The 19,815-nt window shown below is 46.1% G+C and overlaps 1 protein-coding gene across 1 annotated transcript in view; it reads right to left on the reverse strand.

The window, feature by feature from the left end:
• LOC128715655 (kalirin) overlaps positions 1-19,815 on the reverse strand; it is a 56,037-nt gene that overhangs the window by 16,269 nt on the left and 19,953 nt on the right. Inside the window, exon 6 of the mRNA XM_053810564.1 lies at positions 3,167-3,425. Coding sequence (XP_053666539.1) covers positions 3,167-3,425 — 259 coding nt within the window. The remainder of the gene's footprint in view (positions 1-3,166; positions 3,426-19,815) is intronic.

The raw sequence follows: 19,815 nt of genomic DNA on the forward strand, positions 1-19,815 counted from the left end.
GCTGGTCTGTCGCAAATCAATTAGTCACCCTAAGGAACAAATCGTTTGAAGATGAACCGGAATGGTAAAGCCATGAAAGTCAGTGCGATGTTGCAAACATTAAAGAAAAACTTCAGCTGTAAAAGACTCGTCAAGGGACGGAGTTGTTGGCTGTGCTGAATCTATTCGACCGAAATAATTACCATTAGCACAACTGACCTAGTTAACACGGGGTGCTTGAGTTTTATGCTGAACGAAACCGACGTCACCCCGGAGACATAGCGAACGGATCAATAGCCGACCATCGAGATCGGATCAGCAAACTGGCGGAGGCACCATTTTCCGGCCCAGTACAGAATCGAAGCGATCGATCGACAGGGGACAGCATTGATTCAGTTATCGCAGGACATCAAAGCACAGCACTGAACACACTCGGGGCCCTTCAAAATGGTCCAGCCAGCGGCAGGCTCATTTAGCCGTGTCCTTTGCGGTTCGTACATCCACACACAAGCGTCGCTCCGGCTGGTGCTCCACTACCGAAAACCGGTAAATGACGCATAATGCGAGCATAAAGCATACATCGGACAAACTTATTTTTGGAACGCACCGAGATCGGTTCACCATTCTTCGGCATTTTGCACGCGACCCGTCAATTTGCTGTTTTTATTTAACTCTTTCTTCATTTTGTTGGGGTTTTGCGCGGGAGTTTTCCCCTTTCCATGACCGAGGGGGAGGGGAAGGGGGGGGGGGGGGGGTTCTTTGCTGGGCCACAGTGGAAAATGTGTGCGTATGTGTGTGTGCGTACGGTACATGGGTGATGACCGTGTCTCGAGACACGCATTGAAAATAACTCCGTGCCACAAGTCAAACTATCGATGATTTATCCCATTTTGCGGCACGCGCTAGACTAGTCCAGTTACCCGCGAGAGGTATGTGACGTGCATTAAAAATAGAAGAAATGTATAACTTTAAAGTTCTTATCCAATCGTTTAGGTACGCCAAGCCAAAGGTATAGATAAATCGACTCGGATCATCTCATTACAGCACCCCATCGTGGATGATGACATCGTTGGTGCGATGAATGCGAAGCATTGTATTAGCGTCACACGTGTGATTTCGCGACTAACATCAGGGGACAAATCGCGAATAAACACGTCATTAATCGCACATTTTGCACTCATCTTTGTCCCACGCAGTGATTGATATGCTCGGAGGGTCAAGAATCAAGATCCATTGCCAGCATGGCGACTATCGTAAATAACTCAGGTCACAGCATTACCCATCCATTAAAGCTTGTTTGACGGAACGTTAGGACTATACATACGTACTGGAACCATCTGGAATGCTGCAGAGCGAGCACCGGATCGTTTAACTCAATCATCTCCAATCGCAACAGCTAAGGCCCCGGACCGGCTTACTAAAATCAACCTTAGCTAGATAATTGCCGTTCGGCGTGCTTGGCGCAAACGAATGCCGGCACCATAACCTCCAAACAATTAAGCACCAGCCGCCGGCGCATTGCCATTGGGCAATGGCTAACGGGGCTAACGTATCAGATAGCGAGCGGAGACGGAGTGTGAGCGTGAGTGCAACAAAAACCAGAACCCAAGACGCTTCCTTCCGCGAAGGGCAACTGCAAATTGGCATGTAATCTCGTTAAATGACTCGCAACACATTGGTCGCTTCATCGCAAACGGTTCCCCGTACCCGTAGATGCGTTTTGATGTTCTCACACGTTTGACCTGCTCGCGGTGGGTACGACACCGTGCGCCAACGACGCCGAGCACAATCAATCTATTGCCGCTGGCCAGAAATCCATCAAGTCTCGCACTCGCACTGCCTTCCAGAGGAATGTTATGGTTTTGTATTTGCTCCTTGACCGTCCAATTCAGCAACAATGACAACATTCAATTAAACTTAATTCAACACAATAATTGCTCAAATATAAACTTCGCTCCGTCGCGTGATGGTAGGAAATCAAAGCTCCGCCAAACGATACCAAAAAATTTCCACCAAATTTCCGTGGCCAGTTCGCTTCGCATGTGGAACAATTTGCCCGGCGAATCCTAAATGGTTTATTTAGATAGCGCTTTATCGATAGAAAAAGAACGAGATCGAAATCTTCCAACTTCCTCTTCATCCAAAAGCGCATCCGGTCGGCAAGCGTAAACGTGCGTACGCTCGGTTTGTTACCGTTCTCGTACCGACCCCGAAGAAAGGTAATTCAATTAAAAGGCCAACGCCGATCTACCCCAGTGGCTAACCTTTAACCCGGCACCCACACACCACGGATATTCGCCGTCGGCGTTGCGCACTTTGACCGGGGGGATAAATAAATATTCCCACCAAACGTGATATCCCACGCAGGAAGGGTGGCTCCATTCTTTATTGCGGGCCGTCGCACCAAAGCCGTTGTGCGGTAAAGACCATTCGGAATGGAAGTGGCACCTGGTGGTCGAAGATCGGTGGGCATGATCCCGCGCGCACAAAAGCGTCTGGTGTTTCCGGTGGCTCTATTGTGGACCAATAATGTCGACGGGTTCGGTGTGCGTGGGCGATAGTGCGAAAAGTGAAACCATCAAACGCATCGGTCATCAATCTTGGGGTGCGCAGCAGTGTAGCGTGCCGTCCCATGGGGGATGGGGCACATCATCGCATCGACCGGGTGAGCAAGAGGATGGTGATTCAACCGCAAAGCGTCATTGCATCGATATCCGCCGGAGAAGCGGGACCGGTTATCAGGAGTCAATTTCCGGCCAGATGTGCCACCTCATCACGCACTTCTGGGCGGCTGGTCGTGTGTGTGTGTGTGTGCGTAGTTTCGTTCACCTCCCAGGAGATATGGTCGAAGAAACATGAACATGTGCCTGGGAACGGTACCGGGTACGATGCTGATTCGATTGCACCGGAATCGACCGTAATGAAATTGTGTGGCCGCAAACGTGCCCAAAACCATTAGCCATTACCGGGCACCCCGTTTGGTATCGTGACCAATTAATCGTCAGCCCACTTCCGGGTGTTCCCTACTCATTTCACTGGAAGCGAAAAAAAAACAAACAAGGAGAGGCATATTCGTGACCAACAGGGCCGGATCGAGAGTCAAATGCTCCCACGGCGGATGGGATACAAAGGGATAACCCTCCTGGCGGTAAGCGGCCGGTTCAGTCCTGTGCGGGGAAACACTTACCACCCAGGGTGTCCGTGTCGCGCTGTTTATTGTTCAATTTGCTATGGGAGGATGGCAACGGTTTGAGGACGGTCACCGGTACCAGTCCCTCCTGGCTGTCGGACGCATTGATCGACAGACGCACCAGGCAGAAATCGGGTGCGCCCGAACAGTGCATGTCGACAATTTCGACCTGCTGACCTTTGCTGACGCTCAGCTCGGACGAGCCCGGTGTTGCCGTATGGTCCGCTATGACCCATGTCATCTCCGCTAGTCCGCCCTGGATGAAGAGAAGGGAGAAGCAATGAAAGAAAAATGTATTAGTAGTTATCCACACACACGAGCACAGCGAAGCATAGGAGGTAAAGCGGCGGAGAATATCATGACGATTAGAATTGGTACAGCGAAACATTGTGCGTACACCGGTGGAAGTATTTTCCCTGGAGTCCTGGAAAGACATTACACATCGAAAAATAATCGATTGCTATTGTTGGACTGCTATCGATTGACGGCTGGAACCGGGTACATTATGCGAACATTCAACTGGCGACCAGTGACGGAATGACTGAAACAAACACCAGTATGGTAAGGATCACGCGCCAGTACCATGTACCAGCACATTTATGTACAGGGTGTTCAATAAGTTCGAAGAGAATTTCAAAATATAATAAAAAAAAAACAGTTAATATTTTTTTGTTTTTGGCTTTAGCTATTAAAGGTTATGTAAAGGTAGAATATAAACTACATATCTTGTGAAAAACCAAACAGTAATTCGTATTACTTCACGAGCTTTCCATGTTGCTGGAGCCAGAAGCAAGCGGACAGGGAATAGGAATTTTATTCTAGATTTGAAAAATAACGTCTTGAACGGGGTCCAAATCGATGTCCTTGTATTCGTTGAGAATCGACATCATACAGAACCAACACAAAACTTGATAGGATTTAAACCTGGGAAGCTCACAAAGTTGTGTTCAAAATGTCGGTTAAATCGATAGAGACCAGGTTTGGATCAGATTCCCGTAAATTATGCTACACCGTCCGGCGGGAACATGCAGTGCTCATGCTCCGCAGAGGTTTCGAAGGCTTGAGTGGCAACAACCTACATCAAACACTAAGTGTAAATGTACGCCGCGTTGAATTTGGTGTTGAATTTCCAAAGAATACCAAGGGAAGTGTCCGCGTATGGAGACCCTTCCATGGGGTTCCCTGGGTTAGAAGATTCTTCCCCCCAAACCTTCCCGGACGATTTTGGGATGTGAAATGAGGCCGGAATCATACTCTAAGCCAGTTTTTTAGTATGCGTTTGTTGACGTTTCCAAGCTTATCCGCTTTCAGCTCACCATACAAATGAAAAGCCAAGTTACGCCTAGGAAAAAAGGATTAGATTGGTTTCCTAATGAAAGCAGCTAACCGAAGCTCGACAAATGTCAAAGCAAAGAACTTTGGTAGCTGATCTGAACCAGGTTCGGACATGTTTCCGGTGCGTGAAAAATTTAAACAAAAATGTTTAACAAAAACAAGTGAAAAAGGATTATTTTAATAATCAGACTAACATATTGTTCCGATTGAATTTAGAATTGAATTGAAAGTTAAATTTTTAAACTTAAATCAATTTTTCTCCAATGGTAGTTCCGCAGAGATGATCCCGGAATTATGTAATTCTTAATGTCAGAATGCTGTGTCCTTTACCAAATTGTACATAATGATACAGTCTGGTTTTATTTGACTGAAACAGACTAAAAGCTTGTGCTTTCTAACTTAAAGTATGATCTGCCCCACTATCCGAACAGAATATGACAATGGAGCAAACATAATGACGCCTACCTGACGGTGCAAAGCCGCACCTAGTGAACACCCTGTACTATTCGTGATTTGTCATCAAAAGTGAACGACATTTGTAATCAAAACATTATACCACACCACATTACACGGCCATTTGATTTGTAGTGTAATTGGAAATTTAATGTACCTGTAAACTAGACCCCATTAACATAACAGCAATGTTCTTCCAATGCGGACAGGGAACCCGCTACTGTAACGAGCCGAAACAACCAGTTTATCATCATTGTCATGCTATTATTTGCTGGACTTTCTCAACCACCCTCACCCTCACTCATTGAGCGTTAATATAATTTCTCTTCCACCAAAGAACCTTGCCTGGAATAACTGGCAAGTGCGCCCACCTTCACCGGTTCCGGCAGGATTGGGCGCCGGGAAGAATAGCGATCGGTTCGGGCCCGTACGGTTTTCTCTCGTCCAAAGTAATTTATCATATTTATAGATGTTTCATTTTGTCAATGAACGAAATGATGTCAAAATTCACCAGGAAGGTGTATGCGCGGTGCGGCGGTGATGATAATACACTTGAAATAGATCAGCGATGGCGATGCCACATCAGTGAATGATCAACATTAGGATGGTCCTGAAGTCCATGGGTCCATGGGGGGAGGGGCCCCCCCATTAACGGTTGTGTATTTTCGAAGGTTTCCGAGGAAGGTTATAATTCTATCAATATCCTTGAAATAACAAGAAAAAAGCAACCACACAGGTTGTGAAGGCCAGGTTCGCGTACGAACACCCCGGATGTCGATCGATAGAACGGTGAGAGGCGTAGCCTCATAAATATCTACCGCTTCCTGTTACTCGCCAGATGAAGGAGTAGTAGGGAGGAGGTCCTCCCATCATCATCGAGGGGACACGGGAAAAAAGAAGCTATTTATTTTAGGTTCTTTACTAATGCGATTAACTAACGATGCATATCCGTTTGACGTAATTATAACCACCATCGATTGCGCGACTCGTAGGGCGCAAGCGAACGAAAAGGACAGTACGGACCGCGATGCTTACCATGGTAGCAGTAGGGCACGTCTGCGGAAAGCTCTGAATCCAACGACAACCAATATCGTACCCGCAACCGATGAACAAATAAACGAACACCATCGGATACTGGAGACCTATCAATAGTAGCATGATGAACCATATGGTAAATAATGACAGCGTGGGCGCGCGCGCGCATGCTGTACGATGAAAAAGACATACCACAAAAGCGAAACATTTAATTTCTTTAAAAGCATAGTAACGAGTGCGGTTGTGTGGTTCGGGTATCTGCTGGCTGAATGGGTCCGGTTGAATGAAATTCTACTGCCAGTTATTGTGGTTACTGGCAGCTCCGATGATGTGTTTCCCATTCAAAAAATCAAGTCCAGATCCGGAAGCCGGAACCAAACACACCATCGGGATACAATTTATATTTTCTCCACTACTGTTGCAATTTAATTACTTTCGCAAAGAAAACCACGTCCACCACCCATCAGCGGGGAAAACAATCGAAAACGAATTGCACAATTAAGCATACATTTTGTCTGCACTAATACGTACACAAAAGCTAATCCTATTAAAGAAATGTAATCCGCAGCATTAAAGCATAATCCGCTCCAAGGAGCTAACTGCTTTGGAACATCCCAACTTGGCCGATGAAACCGGCGTGTATGTGTGTGGCGGTGTGAAGAAATTCCCGCAGTTTGCGTACACTTAACACACGCACACACACCCACACACATATTCCGACCATTTTGTCGGAATTCTTTCCACCGAAAACTAATGTCCTGGGATGCGGTAAAGCGAACGAAGCAAAACCATCCAACGCCTGCAGGCCATACCACATACGTGCAGCAAGGCGCACGGAATGTCTCAAGGTACGGGAGAGCTTAGTATATGGTAAGCTGAGAAGAATGTTGTTGCTGCTCGCCCCTGAGGGGAAACCGTAAGAACATCACCGGGCACCGGTGACGACGACGGCGGCGACTCACTGGAAGGAGCAAAAGCAGATGATTGCAAGCCATGCACAATAATGTCGCGCAAATGTTTCCCATACAGCCACATCATAGATGGGAACTATCCCCATTAGTACTCCACATGTCCGGGAAGCATCAGTACATCCCCTGGGTGTGGGTACCTGGCCTGTGCTGCCACCCTTCTGCTCAAAGCAATGCAAGCAAATCTTGCTCAAAGAGCCACAACTCGGTAAACTCCTAACGACGAGCGGGCGGAAACGAACAAATTGAAGTGATGGCACACTCGGGCAGCACATCAGGGCACATATCTATGCGTTCGGTACGATGTGTGGCAACAAGCACGCTGTCGTTTGATCAGCTAACCAATCTCCTCTTGGATTGATGGCAACAACAACAAAAAAAAACTCAAGCATTACACGCCAGCAACGAACCCACAGAATCTTGAAGAACTATGGCTGCATTTACAGTTCTGTTAGCTTCCCCTTTCGGAACAACCGATTTTGCCCAAAAAGATGGCAAATGGCAGAGTAATAAGAAAGATTACCGGGGGTTTTTTTTTTTTGGACATGCTACCCAAACGATGATGCTGCCATAACATGCGATTCTTTAGAGGACTTTTGGGGAGAAAAACGACCATTTGCCGTGATGCAATGGGGTAAATCCCTACAAGAAATTATCTTTTGCTACAATGTAAAAACCATCATACGACATCGTGTGTGTGCTAGTAATGTGCAGCATGATTCAGAATGAATGAATGCTTTAAATCTTTTGTAGAAAGTGAGTTGATTCTAATCTCCAAAAATAACATTTATAACATTTCCTATGCTATTGAATTGATTTACAGATAATTAAATCATTGAAAACAACTCCGATTAAACTCTTCATGGCCACCTCTAACTCACGATTTAAAACATGAGTTTACTCTTGAGTTAATTAACTCGGGATGTAACTCTTCACGGTGAATTTCAACTCACGATTTAAAGCATGATTTAACTCTTCGCGAATCTTCAACTCATGATTTACATCATGAGTTAACTCTTGGATGAGTTAACTCAATATTTAACTCTTCACGGAATATCAACTCACGATTTAAAGCATGAGTTAACTCTTGTATTAGTTAACTCAGGATGTAACTTTCCACGACGACTTTCTACTCGCAAGCATTCACGCGGTTCAAATCATGAGTTAACTATTGGAGTTAAAACAGGATTTAACACTTCACGGATTTTCAACTGACGATTTAAAGCATGAGTTAACTCTGTATTAAACATAATAGCCCACGTACACCGATTTAAAACATTTACACCGATGTAGGTAAAGAGTTAAATCCTGAGTTAACTCATCCAAGAGTTAACTCATTATGTAAATCGTGAATTGAATATCCTGGAAGAGTTAAATTCTGAGTTGACTCATCCAAGAATTAACTCATGATGTAGATCGTGAATTGAAAATCCTTGAAGATTTAAATTCTGAGTAAACTCATCCAAGAATTAACTCAAGATGTAAATCGTGAGTTGAAGATCACCGTGAAGAGTTAAATCCAGAGTTAAATAGTGAGTTATAGGTCGCAATAATCCCTCTCACTCGTGCACTTACTGTAAAGAGTTGAAATCTTTATAAGTGACTTAAAGAGTCAAATCTTTAATCTAACTCTTTGGCTCGGTAGTAAACCTTTAAAATAAAATTAAATTACCCATCTCTAGTGTGTACCGAACCCCAGTTCTCGTTCTCCGAATGTCGGGACATACTATTCCCTTTGCAACCAAACAAACCCTATAGAATTATCTCCCACGACATTCTGGGAAAAGTTCGAACGGAAGCACGGGAAAATGAACTACACCGAACAGAACGGTAGTTGCAAAATTTACCTCAATTACCGATTCGAATTCGGTAAAACTTTATCGAACGGGGAAACGAAGACCCGTGCCCGATGGTATCGATTTGACGTCTTGATCAATTTCAGCGTTCCACCACTAGGCACTAGGCCAGCAGACGGGGAGCAACACTGCTGGCGGCTCTAATTTGATTACCGCGCGTGCCCATTTTATTTTCCGGAAAGTTTTCCCCCTCCCAATGAAGAAAAGCTGCACCAAAGCCAAGTTGCATTATCGATTCAAATTCGCCGATTCGAAACGTCTCATAATAATGCATGCAGCGAAGCTTCTTTTTCCTCTGTAGTGTAGTGTAGTGACTCCATGTACAGTGCTGCTTAACACTACTGCTGGTCCACCCCCTTAATCCAGGCAAGAAAACGATAAACAATAAAATAATAAATCCCTTTTGCCGAGTCACGGTTGGAGTGTGCTAAAGAAAGCTCGCCATCAGTGCACGCCACGCCGCCCGAATGGAGGGAAAAGCCAGAACAAATTGTGTTGTGTAACTTGCCCGCTTTCACTCTGGCACCCTGGTCGGTGTAAGCGGTACACTCCCGTTCTGTTTGCCGCGCTATAATCCTCACTATAATTGATAACGCTTCCGTAATCCCGTGATACGATCGGTCGGCGAAAGGCACTTCTCATTTCGCAGTCCTCCGCCCCATACAGTGCTGGTATGGAGATGATGATGAGGATGATGATGGCGCTGTTTTATTCTTTTATTTACTTATGTACAAACACACACACACAAAGAGATCCGCTAGTGCCGGCAGTACGACGTGCAGCAAAACGGCGCGAAAGCTCGCTTTGTGTGAGCTGAACGGTTTTTTTTTATTTGCCCCTCCGTCTGCGTTGCGGACGCACAGATTCGAAGCCCAACATCCAATAATTCGCCACCATCCCCCGGAGTTACGTGTTATTGTCGCGCGAAAACGGTGCGATTCAATTTGCGTGTGCAGTGTTGTGTTGTGTAAAGCGAGTGCAAAGTTTAATCAATTGTCAACACGTTTCCGCGAGGCGTTGCGCGCTACCATCCGGGCGGTTGGGCGTACCACTCCCTCCGCTCCGGTTGTATGCAGTCGCGGCCCCGTAATGCAATTATTAGATGCATGTTAAATACGATTGGCGAAGGGTTGAAGGGTTGGAAAGATGTAATTCGATTGTAATAATTATCAGCCACACGGTGGAGTGTGGCCTCACCGGACGGGGAAAGGGATGCACCCTTATTATACAACAGAGAGCCAGCTTAGAAATTGCAAGATCAACACGTTAGCGACCAATCAGTCATCAGTTGGTTGCAAGGGATTGAAGAATGAATGGTTTGTTGCTGGGGATTTCCAACATTTCGGCTGACACATCCAGCCCCAGAATCGGACGGTTCCCAGTTACAAATGCCGATGGGAGTGTGCTAAATGTCTCACACAGGAACCAGCACACCTCAATTACGACATCAAACAACACGCACGTCATTATGCAAACACATCTGTCTTTAAGATAACAGTTCATGACGAGCTGTTGTTACGTGATAAAATTCGTTCATTACCCCGGGGGGAATATCGTACGACCGGAAGAAGTATGCAAATTCCTCATTGTTGCGTTTATTTGTTAAGTTAATAATGGGATACATTAAGAGATAAGCGACTTGTTGCATAACTGTTGCAGCTACACTGTTTTTTTAATACAGCAAAACAAAACAATTTCATTGCATAAACATTGGTACCACCTTCACTGGATGGGTTCTTACTTTGCGGAAGAATTGAAACGATCCCGGCGAATCGATCGTATGCTGCCGGGAGAGGGCCGCATGCGAGGGGACGCTGCTCTGCCGAAACCAGGGTAGGGAAATTTTCCGGCCACTCTTCTTCGTCGAACCGGTCGACGACAGTCCCTTGGACGATAAGGCGCCTCCATCGCTACCACCGTCGCCGCCACCACCGCCCTTGTCCACGCTGTTGGACGATGCTTTTGACATGCTGTGTAAATACTGGGCGGAGACCCAAACTGCACCCACCACAAACCCCCAATCAGCGCTGCACCAACCACTATTATTCTAGGCACACCGCAGATGGTCGCGTTGCAGACGATAGCATTCGACCACACACGGCCAGCACAGCATTATCCAACAATTGTGCGCGCTTGTTCACCACATTACAGTTGCTCAAGGATTTAATTCTTTTCTTTTTTGTTATAAATTGAATTTTCACTTCACCGTATTTGTGCTTGAGTTATAAAACAACATTCGCGTACGAAGCGTGTCAACGTAACACGTGTGGCATGCATTCATTTCTAACTATTTACGCTTGTAACGTCTCGAATAGGTGGTGCGCTTTTTTTTCAACACTCATCATCATACACTGTACTGTATTATTGCAAAGCACTTGGAATATATCACACTAACAACACGCTGTGTATGCCCACCTTTTTTTTTTCTTTAGCAAACTTTAACACTTATCACTTAAATCAACTGCGTGTGCGCTGATGCTGAAGGTTAGTTGGGGTTATTTGAGTTAAGTTATTCCTCTTCTTTCACTCGCGACAGAGCATTAATGGTTGAGAATTGATTCGAGAAAAAAAAACAGGTCCTGGCCCCTTGATTAGAATGCTAACAACACGTCACTCCCAGCGCTACTACGCTCCACCATGTGAGCAGGAGGCCTTCTCTGATCCCCTGAATCGATGTCCTCGAATCGAAAGTAAGGGAAAGTGAAATGGGACAACCACCGGGAAATACGCACCCGGCGAGAAACACGAAATGGAAAAGAGTGAAAATGAGAGCAGCCAATGTGAGAGAATTGGTATCGAAGTGTTAGTGGCACACCACGCTAACCACGGTTGGTCAGTATGGGTTCGGTTCGGGCTCCGCAATACATATACCCCCCCCCATTCATTTTTGTCCGAACGCTGGAAAACACACGTCGGCTCGATTTTTGTTTGCCCTCGCGACCGAAAGTATTCACATCCTCCAAAATGAGGGGTCATAGTCAGAAATGATTCAACCCACTTCAACCCGCGCACCAATGGATATTTCTTTGTGACGAAAATAAAACGATCCAACGGCAATTCCACGGCTTGCCACCCGATCCACCCGACGGGGGGGGCAGTGACGGGGCTCGGGACGCGACCAGTTGTCCGTTTTGATGGAGTCTCGGCATTCCGACACCACCTTTGAATCATCGCCGGAAAGAGTTTTATGGCCAATGTCCTGTGTGTTTTAAATAAAGCAGCCGTCCGGTGGAATATTTGTCTTCATTTTGCGACCCGGGCTACACGAGACCGGAGAATTTTGGGATCGTTGAAAGCAAATGGGGGTTGGTCCGTTTGTTTCCCACATGTGACAAGATTATCAAACAAGCTTACACGTGTTGGGAGTTTAGTTTTTGTTAGCAAAACAAATGCTAAGCATTGTTAGCTGTCAGACGAAACAGGAATTTCGGTGGAATTGTTAATACAGGAATCGTGTGTTGTGCTGGTAAACAAACTTACATCAGCTAAACAGGTGGCATTCTGCCATTCTTCCTAGCTGATTGATGTTTTTTTTTGCATACATGTGACATGCCTAGACAACAAAGAAATTCATGCTTTCTCACGGCCCTCAGCCTGGCATTATGTAGCCAGTTAACTCAACATTACCACAGCATAAACAGCAGTGCACATCGACAGCCGTGTGGGGACAGACATTGAACTAGCTGCTCAGTTACGCACCAGTCAAGTGCCAATCAGGGGTAGAACTGTTCGCAAACTGTAGAGAGTAGGAAGACCCACCCTGCTCACCGCAACTATCGTAACCGAGTGCCATACTTGCCAAGTCGAAGAGATTTTATTCGACAGCTTCCTGTCAACGACACTCACGTGCCATGGATGTTTGACAAGTATTCTTCTAAATCTTCTATATTGCATGTTCGGTTTTGTGCTCTTGCTAGAACCAGCGCCAAGGTTTCATCCGTAACGGAACCACCAGATGTGGGACGATCGTACATCGGTTTACTGACCTACAGGCAGCGCATCTTCCAACTTCCATACCCGTGGTCTCCCGAATGTCCCCCACTTGGGCTGATGATTGTATTGCCGCGGAATAAAATGGAAAGCGTGCAGTGGAGTGTTTCATTCCGTGCACACTCCAACAACCCTCCTGCTTACAAGCAGTTTTCGCAGGGAATTTGAATATTTTACTCCCCAAAGTCCCTGCATCAACGCTAACCCGCTGTAGTAATAAAAATTGAAACCATTTTAAAATCAACAATACGAAACAATTCCACCCCCAACGGATGTGTGTGTGGGGATCTCCAGACCCAGTTGTTCTCCCTCCTCCCCCCCCCTCTCGTTTTCATTGGAGGATATCCCGAAACATGATCTGTTTTTTTGCAGTTTATCTCACGCTTTTATACCTCATGAATAAAACACCCACAAGAGAAAACAAAATCCACACAAATTTCCCATTAACACAGCCTGGGTAAAGAGGCTATCCTTTTCACACCCCCAACTGCTAGCCGTCATCATCTCGCACGTTTTTCCACGGATGTATCCCCCCCCCCCCCCCCTACCTCCCACCCAGCTCAATTCCATCTTCCTGATTGCTTCTCTCCCACGTCGTCCGTTATAATCACAACAATCTAATTTATGACCAACTCAACTCAAGGGTAATGTTTTCACTTTCCATCGGTCCCTGGCGGCGGAACAAGCTGGCACCAGAGCGTGCACGATCAAGCGATACCGTGGTGTATCTGTGTGTGTGTGTCTGGTGTATGAAAATATGTGCGCGAATTTCCCCGTAGCATCGGGGTCAGCACAACCAGATACGAGCGGACCCGTGTGGGGAGACCGTTTTTGCTTGTATCCGTAAACCGGAGATCAGCTTTTATGAGATTTTTAATTTTTATCTACCAGTAAGGTGTGGTTCGCGGGTTTTTTCTTTTATTACAGACAACAGGAACCACCAGAGATCATGGCAGCAGGTTCTAACATAATTTATTCCACAGCCAGCAATATAAACAGATTATTCAATTCTATCGTTTTTCGAATCTTTGTTAGCTCATCCTTAATTAACTGCGAAATGATCGATATCGCTTGATCTTATGTGAAATATAGAGTGCCGTGGTTGAGCAGGTCGAATGGCAAAGTAAGTAATGGACGATTCCTTCACACGACACGGTCTTGGTTCAAATCTCACACACGCCCGAACCCTGAATTGTCCATTATGAATCAATTTAAATTGTTCATATAGTTTCCGACCTTTTAGAACAGAAGAAGGCAAATCATGGGGCAGACTTTGGCTTACAGATCCTTAAAAAGTAATAATAAGAAGAATCCGTGTGGCCAAGTGGAAATATGAATATTTAAGAGAAAAGAAAAACCTTATAAAACAGATAGCGAGACTATAAAAAAAAAATCATGAATGAATTCTAGAGAAAGAAAGAGGAAGGTTTCCAGAGGAAAACGATCCCCTGGCTGTCAAAATTATATCAACAATTCCACAATCTCCAACCGAGCGAAACCCTAACTGGCCATTCATTCGAAAGCATTTATCAATTATAAAGTACCACACATTTCCATTCATTGAAATCACACTCCAATTGATGGTTGTTTGCCATTCATTATAACATTTATAAACCGTTCCGTTTGGTTACTGTTTGATGTTACATACAGTAGACATACACACTTACTGCCCACACACGCACACACACAGCTCCTACCCTTGCGCCGTACGTGTGTAGGCGCAAAAGGGTGGTTTGGGTATGAAAATTATAAACCTACAACACTCGCTGGTCAAATTTTCCAACCAACGCTACCAAACAGAAGAACAGTAAAAAAAAAAAAGGTACTCCAAACACCAAACGCACCCTGTTCGGTGTGGGGTGCCGTAGAGTTTGGTTGCGTGATAGCGTTTTTGCACATTGGCAACATAGCGAAAAACATATTGCCAACCTTCGGGGAAAGCAAGGTGTTCGTCCACAGGGGGGGGGGGGGGAGGATACGTAGGCCGTATGGATCATAATTATTCTCACGAATGGAAAGATCAATGAAACAAACTAGGGGACTAGGGGTTTTTTTTTGCTGTTGGTTTGGTTGGCCGTTTGGTTGCATGTTAGCACCTCATTTTAAGCCATGTTTAGGCAGGTTTTAGTGATGTAGGATTAGGCGCACCGGTGGCGAGGTTGCACGCAGACCATATTTAGTAGCTGCGAATCACATCGGTGTGATGTCCGAAACGCCACAAAGTGCCAAACGCAATCGTGCCCTCCAGTTTAACATAATATCTTCCCTATTTGGAGCGGTTGAAATTCGAACCATTTTTTTTTTTTTCGTGTTACCGTTCGTTATTTTGCTGAACGCTCCTCTCCGTCGGCTCGTCTCATGTCGTATCAAAACTGGACCTAAGAGTTTCGCTGTACGTTTCTTCGCCGATATCGGTACCATCTGTGCAAACAACAAGAAACCCCACTTGAGCGGGAGCTCTTGAAAGACACGAAAAAAACCCCCCACCGAAACATACACGGGTAGGAGATAGGAACAAAACGGCAAGTTTCTTCGTTAACCTTCGGCATCGAGAAACATTGCCGTACACCGGTTGGTTTTGGGCCGTTAAAATTTGCGTAGGATTCCAGTACGGTGTATTTGCAAACAGAGCACCAAAGCAAAAAAAAAAAAAAAGAACAGGAATAACCAAACGTGGCCCCCCCCATATCAACAGGGGGAGGAGGACCACATTTGGGTAAGCCGTGAGAGTGTGTGACCTTTTTCTTCCCCTCCCGCGTATGCTTCATTTTGCTCCCGGGTGACGGTTTTTACATGAGAATTCTATCACCTTTCGACACCGAATTTGGTCACTTTTGGCACATGTACAGACACACACACACACACACATATCACACCAAAGCTGGTGGTTGATTAATTTCCACCGCTTGTCAAACTCGGCGAGATGGATCAAGATAGATTATGCAAAGAAGACCAAAAAAAAGGCGAACGCATGACAAAAAAAAACGAAACCCCAGCACACAGGATAGCCGCACAAACGGAAGATAAAGTTACACGATAAGGCGGGGAAGCACAAAGCTGGGCAAAAAAAAAACCGAACTATCGGGTGCCGAGAGACAAGAGAGACCCCGTGAGCACACGTGAGCGGCGTGTGAGCGAACTTGGACGAAGGTGAAAGAAAAATCTCGCACGTGAAAATGAGAGTACGGCGATAATGGCGGGGAAACGCCGGGAAAATTTAAGGAAAATTTGACCCAAAGTGAGGGGGGAGGGGTACTGGAACATGGTGGAATGTGTTGTGGTCTGGTGGTCAAAACGCTGGGGGCGGGGGGATGGCGATCATGTAGCAGCAACGCGTCCTGGTACAACAGCCGTATGTTAGAACTTTTCCTTGGGAAGATTTTTTTTGTCTGCCCAACACTGTAAGGTGCATCACTTTCATCCCGTCCCTGGCGGCGAAAAACTTCCCGAGAGAGCACACCTATTTAAATCTCGTTACATGCACGACCGCGGACCGCGTAAGAAGCGGAATTAAATCCACACAAATATTTGCCTGTGCACCGACGAGCGCACAACTCAAGCGGCCCCTGGGGGGGGTGGTGGTGATTTTGTTCCTTTATACTGATACACTTTTATCTTATTTTCAACATCAGCACAACACACGGACACAACGCTATCGGCGATCTGCGGTGGTTCGTTTGCGGTGCCAGTGCCTTACACAACACGTTCGATGCTCGCTGATAGCTTGTGAAATTCTCTCTGGGTTCAGTTGGAAGACTTTCCGCTTTCGAATACTGCAATCACACCACAGATGGGACACACGCATTACGTCCCTTTCCCTGCGCTATCATCCCTACATCCGGGGGATCTTTTTTTTCCTATCAAACAAGACATTTTTTACACCATTTGAGCCCGTCTTTTCGTTGTCTGTTTTCGGCTGCAAACAACAACAGCGCCACGCATGACCTCCGTGCAATGACAAAACACGACGGAGAGCACCGCGAAGCACCAATGCAGGATAATACAGATGATTAAGAAACCCGAACACACGACAAACGACGCAGCATCCGCGCCTAAACCCTACACACGGCTAAAAGAAAATCCGCTCGCGGTTCCACCACCGACCCGGGCCCGCACGCCCCGGGGGGTCTTACTTTCGACTTTAGGGGGCCGTCCCCGGCATCAACCTTGCAACCTGCGGGCAGCGCGACCGTGTACGTACCGCGGCGGAAAGCGACCGCTCGAACATAGCACTGCGGACGCACTGATTGATGGCGAGTGTGTGTGGTCGGAGCGCGTGTCACTCACTGCACGGGCGGGCAGTACGGTAACGACATTCACGATGGCAGCCGCGCGCTAACTGTGTGCGACCGCTCTGCGAGAAACCGAAGCCGGACCAGTTACACTAAGAAGTACGCGTCCGTTTCGATCTCACCGTAAGCTCGTGGGCACTCTCACGCTCTCTCACGCAATGTGGGGGACAGGTATATTGTGGGTGGAAGGGGGGGGGGGGGGGGTTTAGATATACGGCTTGTGTTTGGCGATGTACTTCACTTATCAGCAATGTAACGTACATAACGCATAATCGCTCTCACTCGCCTCTCCCGATCTCGCAGCACCGCAGAGAGATGGCCGCGGTTTACAACGCGCGTCCTAGTGCGATGTAAGGAGATGATCCTTTTTCTTGTTTTCTGCTCCAGGATAACGTACCCACACGAGTGGATTCGAGTGCGTGGGAGCTCAATGCTGAGAGTTTCGGAAATCGAGCCACTCGTACGAAGATCGTGTACCACGGGACGTGGGGGGTTTTTTCACTGTACGAAAGACATGTTTGTGACGGTGATGGCAAACATTTGCGACAACAACCACAACACAAAAAAATCCCCGGCGCGTAGCATGGCGCAACATGACAAACGGACGATGTTGCGTTAGCTCGCCCCTTGCACTGCTCTTGGCTCTCGCGAGCTTTGCTACCCCAAAATGTGAGCTGCTGGATGTTTGGAGAGCGCTGCACAGCGAGAAAGCAAATCCCACCCCTGAACGGACACACTTCGGAGATAAAACAGCAGAAGGGTTCATTCGTTACGTTCATTACGGGAGGGGAACAGCGCAATGAATCTTGTGGTGCTTTATGCTGACGAAGAGGAGGTCCATTTCAGTAGGAGCTTTAAGTAGTGGACGCAGTTAGTATTTGGTTCGATTTGGTGCTTGACTAAACCGTAATTCTTCAAACATGCGTTGTTATTTGCAAGCATTAAACAGAAATATTTGGATTAATTTGAATCAAATCAGTCGAAGATCTTACATTTCCGTCTTTACCATATTTTGAAGCTACTTCAACAATACCTGACGTAAGGAAGTGTTTTGATTTTATCCAACGATTTTATACGCATAAACTATCCCCTCCATTTTACTACTCACTTAAGTCTTCCAATAAAAATTCTAAAAAGACACTATTATGTATCGCTCTCTTCTGCAGCTCATTCAAGATTAGGGCTTTATACTGCCAAAAGAAAAGCAAAGAAATGATCCAACAGACCAAGCATACGAAGACTTCAAACAATTCAACCGGCATCGTCAAACGACAATGGATGATGCTGGGGAACGAAGAGTTTTCCTGCACGGAGCAGCTAGAGCGCGAGTTAGTTAGTGTTTGCCGGGCTCTGCCCACCAGGCTTGACAAAACTGATTTCCTGGAAGAGATATCGAGCGTACGGTGAAGGACGGCAAACAAACCGCTGACGATGTTAAGCCACTGGATGCTACTTGCCTTTGTACTGGCTTTGCTCCTTTCTAGCACAACTGGGTATCAGCTTCCCTATACTCTTTGAACGGTTTTTACGACTCAAGTGTACATTAAAAACTTTAAGCAGAATCTGTACCTTACCATCTTCTACCTTTCCGACAGGGCTTTGATGCAAGCATCCTCTTTGCAACTACTTGCTTTGCTTTATCTCGTTGAAATACTGTTACATCATTATGTGTTGCTATTGCTCTACTATTCGACGTAAGATTATCGGCGGGACAACCGACATTGCGGGTCATCTATATAAAGCAAGAAAGTATATTAACAGCACAATAAACTCCGATGAATCTAACCTGCCGGAAACCTTTTGTTCAAGTCCTGACACTCGCATTTGTGTAACGTCGATGCAAGAGCCCTTTAATTATTCCATGAAACCAAACAGTGGTTGGACGATATCCAGGAAGTCCAGTAGAATGGTTACGCCTTACAACGAAGTAAGAAATACAACAAAAAAACCACTGCAAGCACGTAACCTCGCCAATACTTTCACACGAGCACGCTCAGTCAATTCGGTGAGATTCTTCTCAGAGAGAAGCTGCCGAACCGCCGTACGTCCCATGGGTTCCACAGATGATGGTGGAGATATCACGCAAAATCAACAAAAACAAAGCGAGAGAGAGTGTCCGTAGAAAGCGCACGAGAAAGAAGCATCAGGCGGGCGGCCAATACAAAACAGAGAGAAAGGATTACGATGGCTTGCTGGCGAGAATGAGCAGGCGAAGCCGAGCAGCAAGCAGCACGCAGAAAGACACTCTACAGCTTGCCACTGTCACAGAACAGAGACGGATGAGTGTTGGAACTGATGTTAAAAAAAAAGTGTCCTTGGATCACACTGAGATGATAAAATTATTATGTAATCGGGAACGCGCCCAATGTATTCCCTGCCTGTGCCACGACGGTACCTATTTGTTGCTTCTGTTCGCGACAACAAAAGCCACACAAACACCGCATGGTGTTATCTGTCCTTCATGGAGGCGCCTGGTTGCTTATAAAATGTTGTTTAAACTTGGCAATCTCTTAACGATAAATAGTTAATCTACAACGCTGCACGTATAAATGGTTCGATACATAATTTCCAGCATGATTCCATTCGGTTCTGCTCAATCTCGCATCGCACCCGGCCGGTCAACATTAAGCCCCAGCGCGTCTCTCATCACACGGAGCAATTAAGCAAAAATCACAAATCCGCCAAACAAACCGCGGGAAGGCAACACGCTTCCGCTA

The sequence above is a fragment of the Anopheles marshallii genome, chromosome 3 (assembly GCF_943734725.1).
Source record: "Anopheles marshallii chromosome 3, idAnoMarsDA_429_01, whole genome shotgun sequence".
Taxonomy (NCBI): domain Eukaryota; kingdom Metazoa; phylum Arthropoda; class Insecta; order Diptera; family Culicidae; genus Anopheles; species Anopheles marshallii.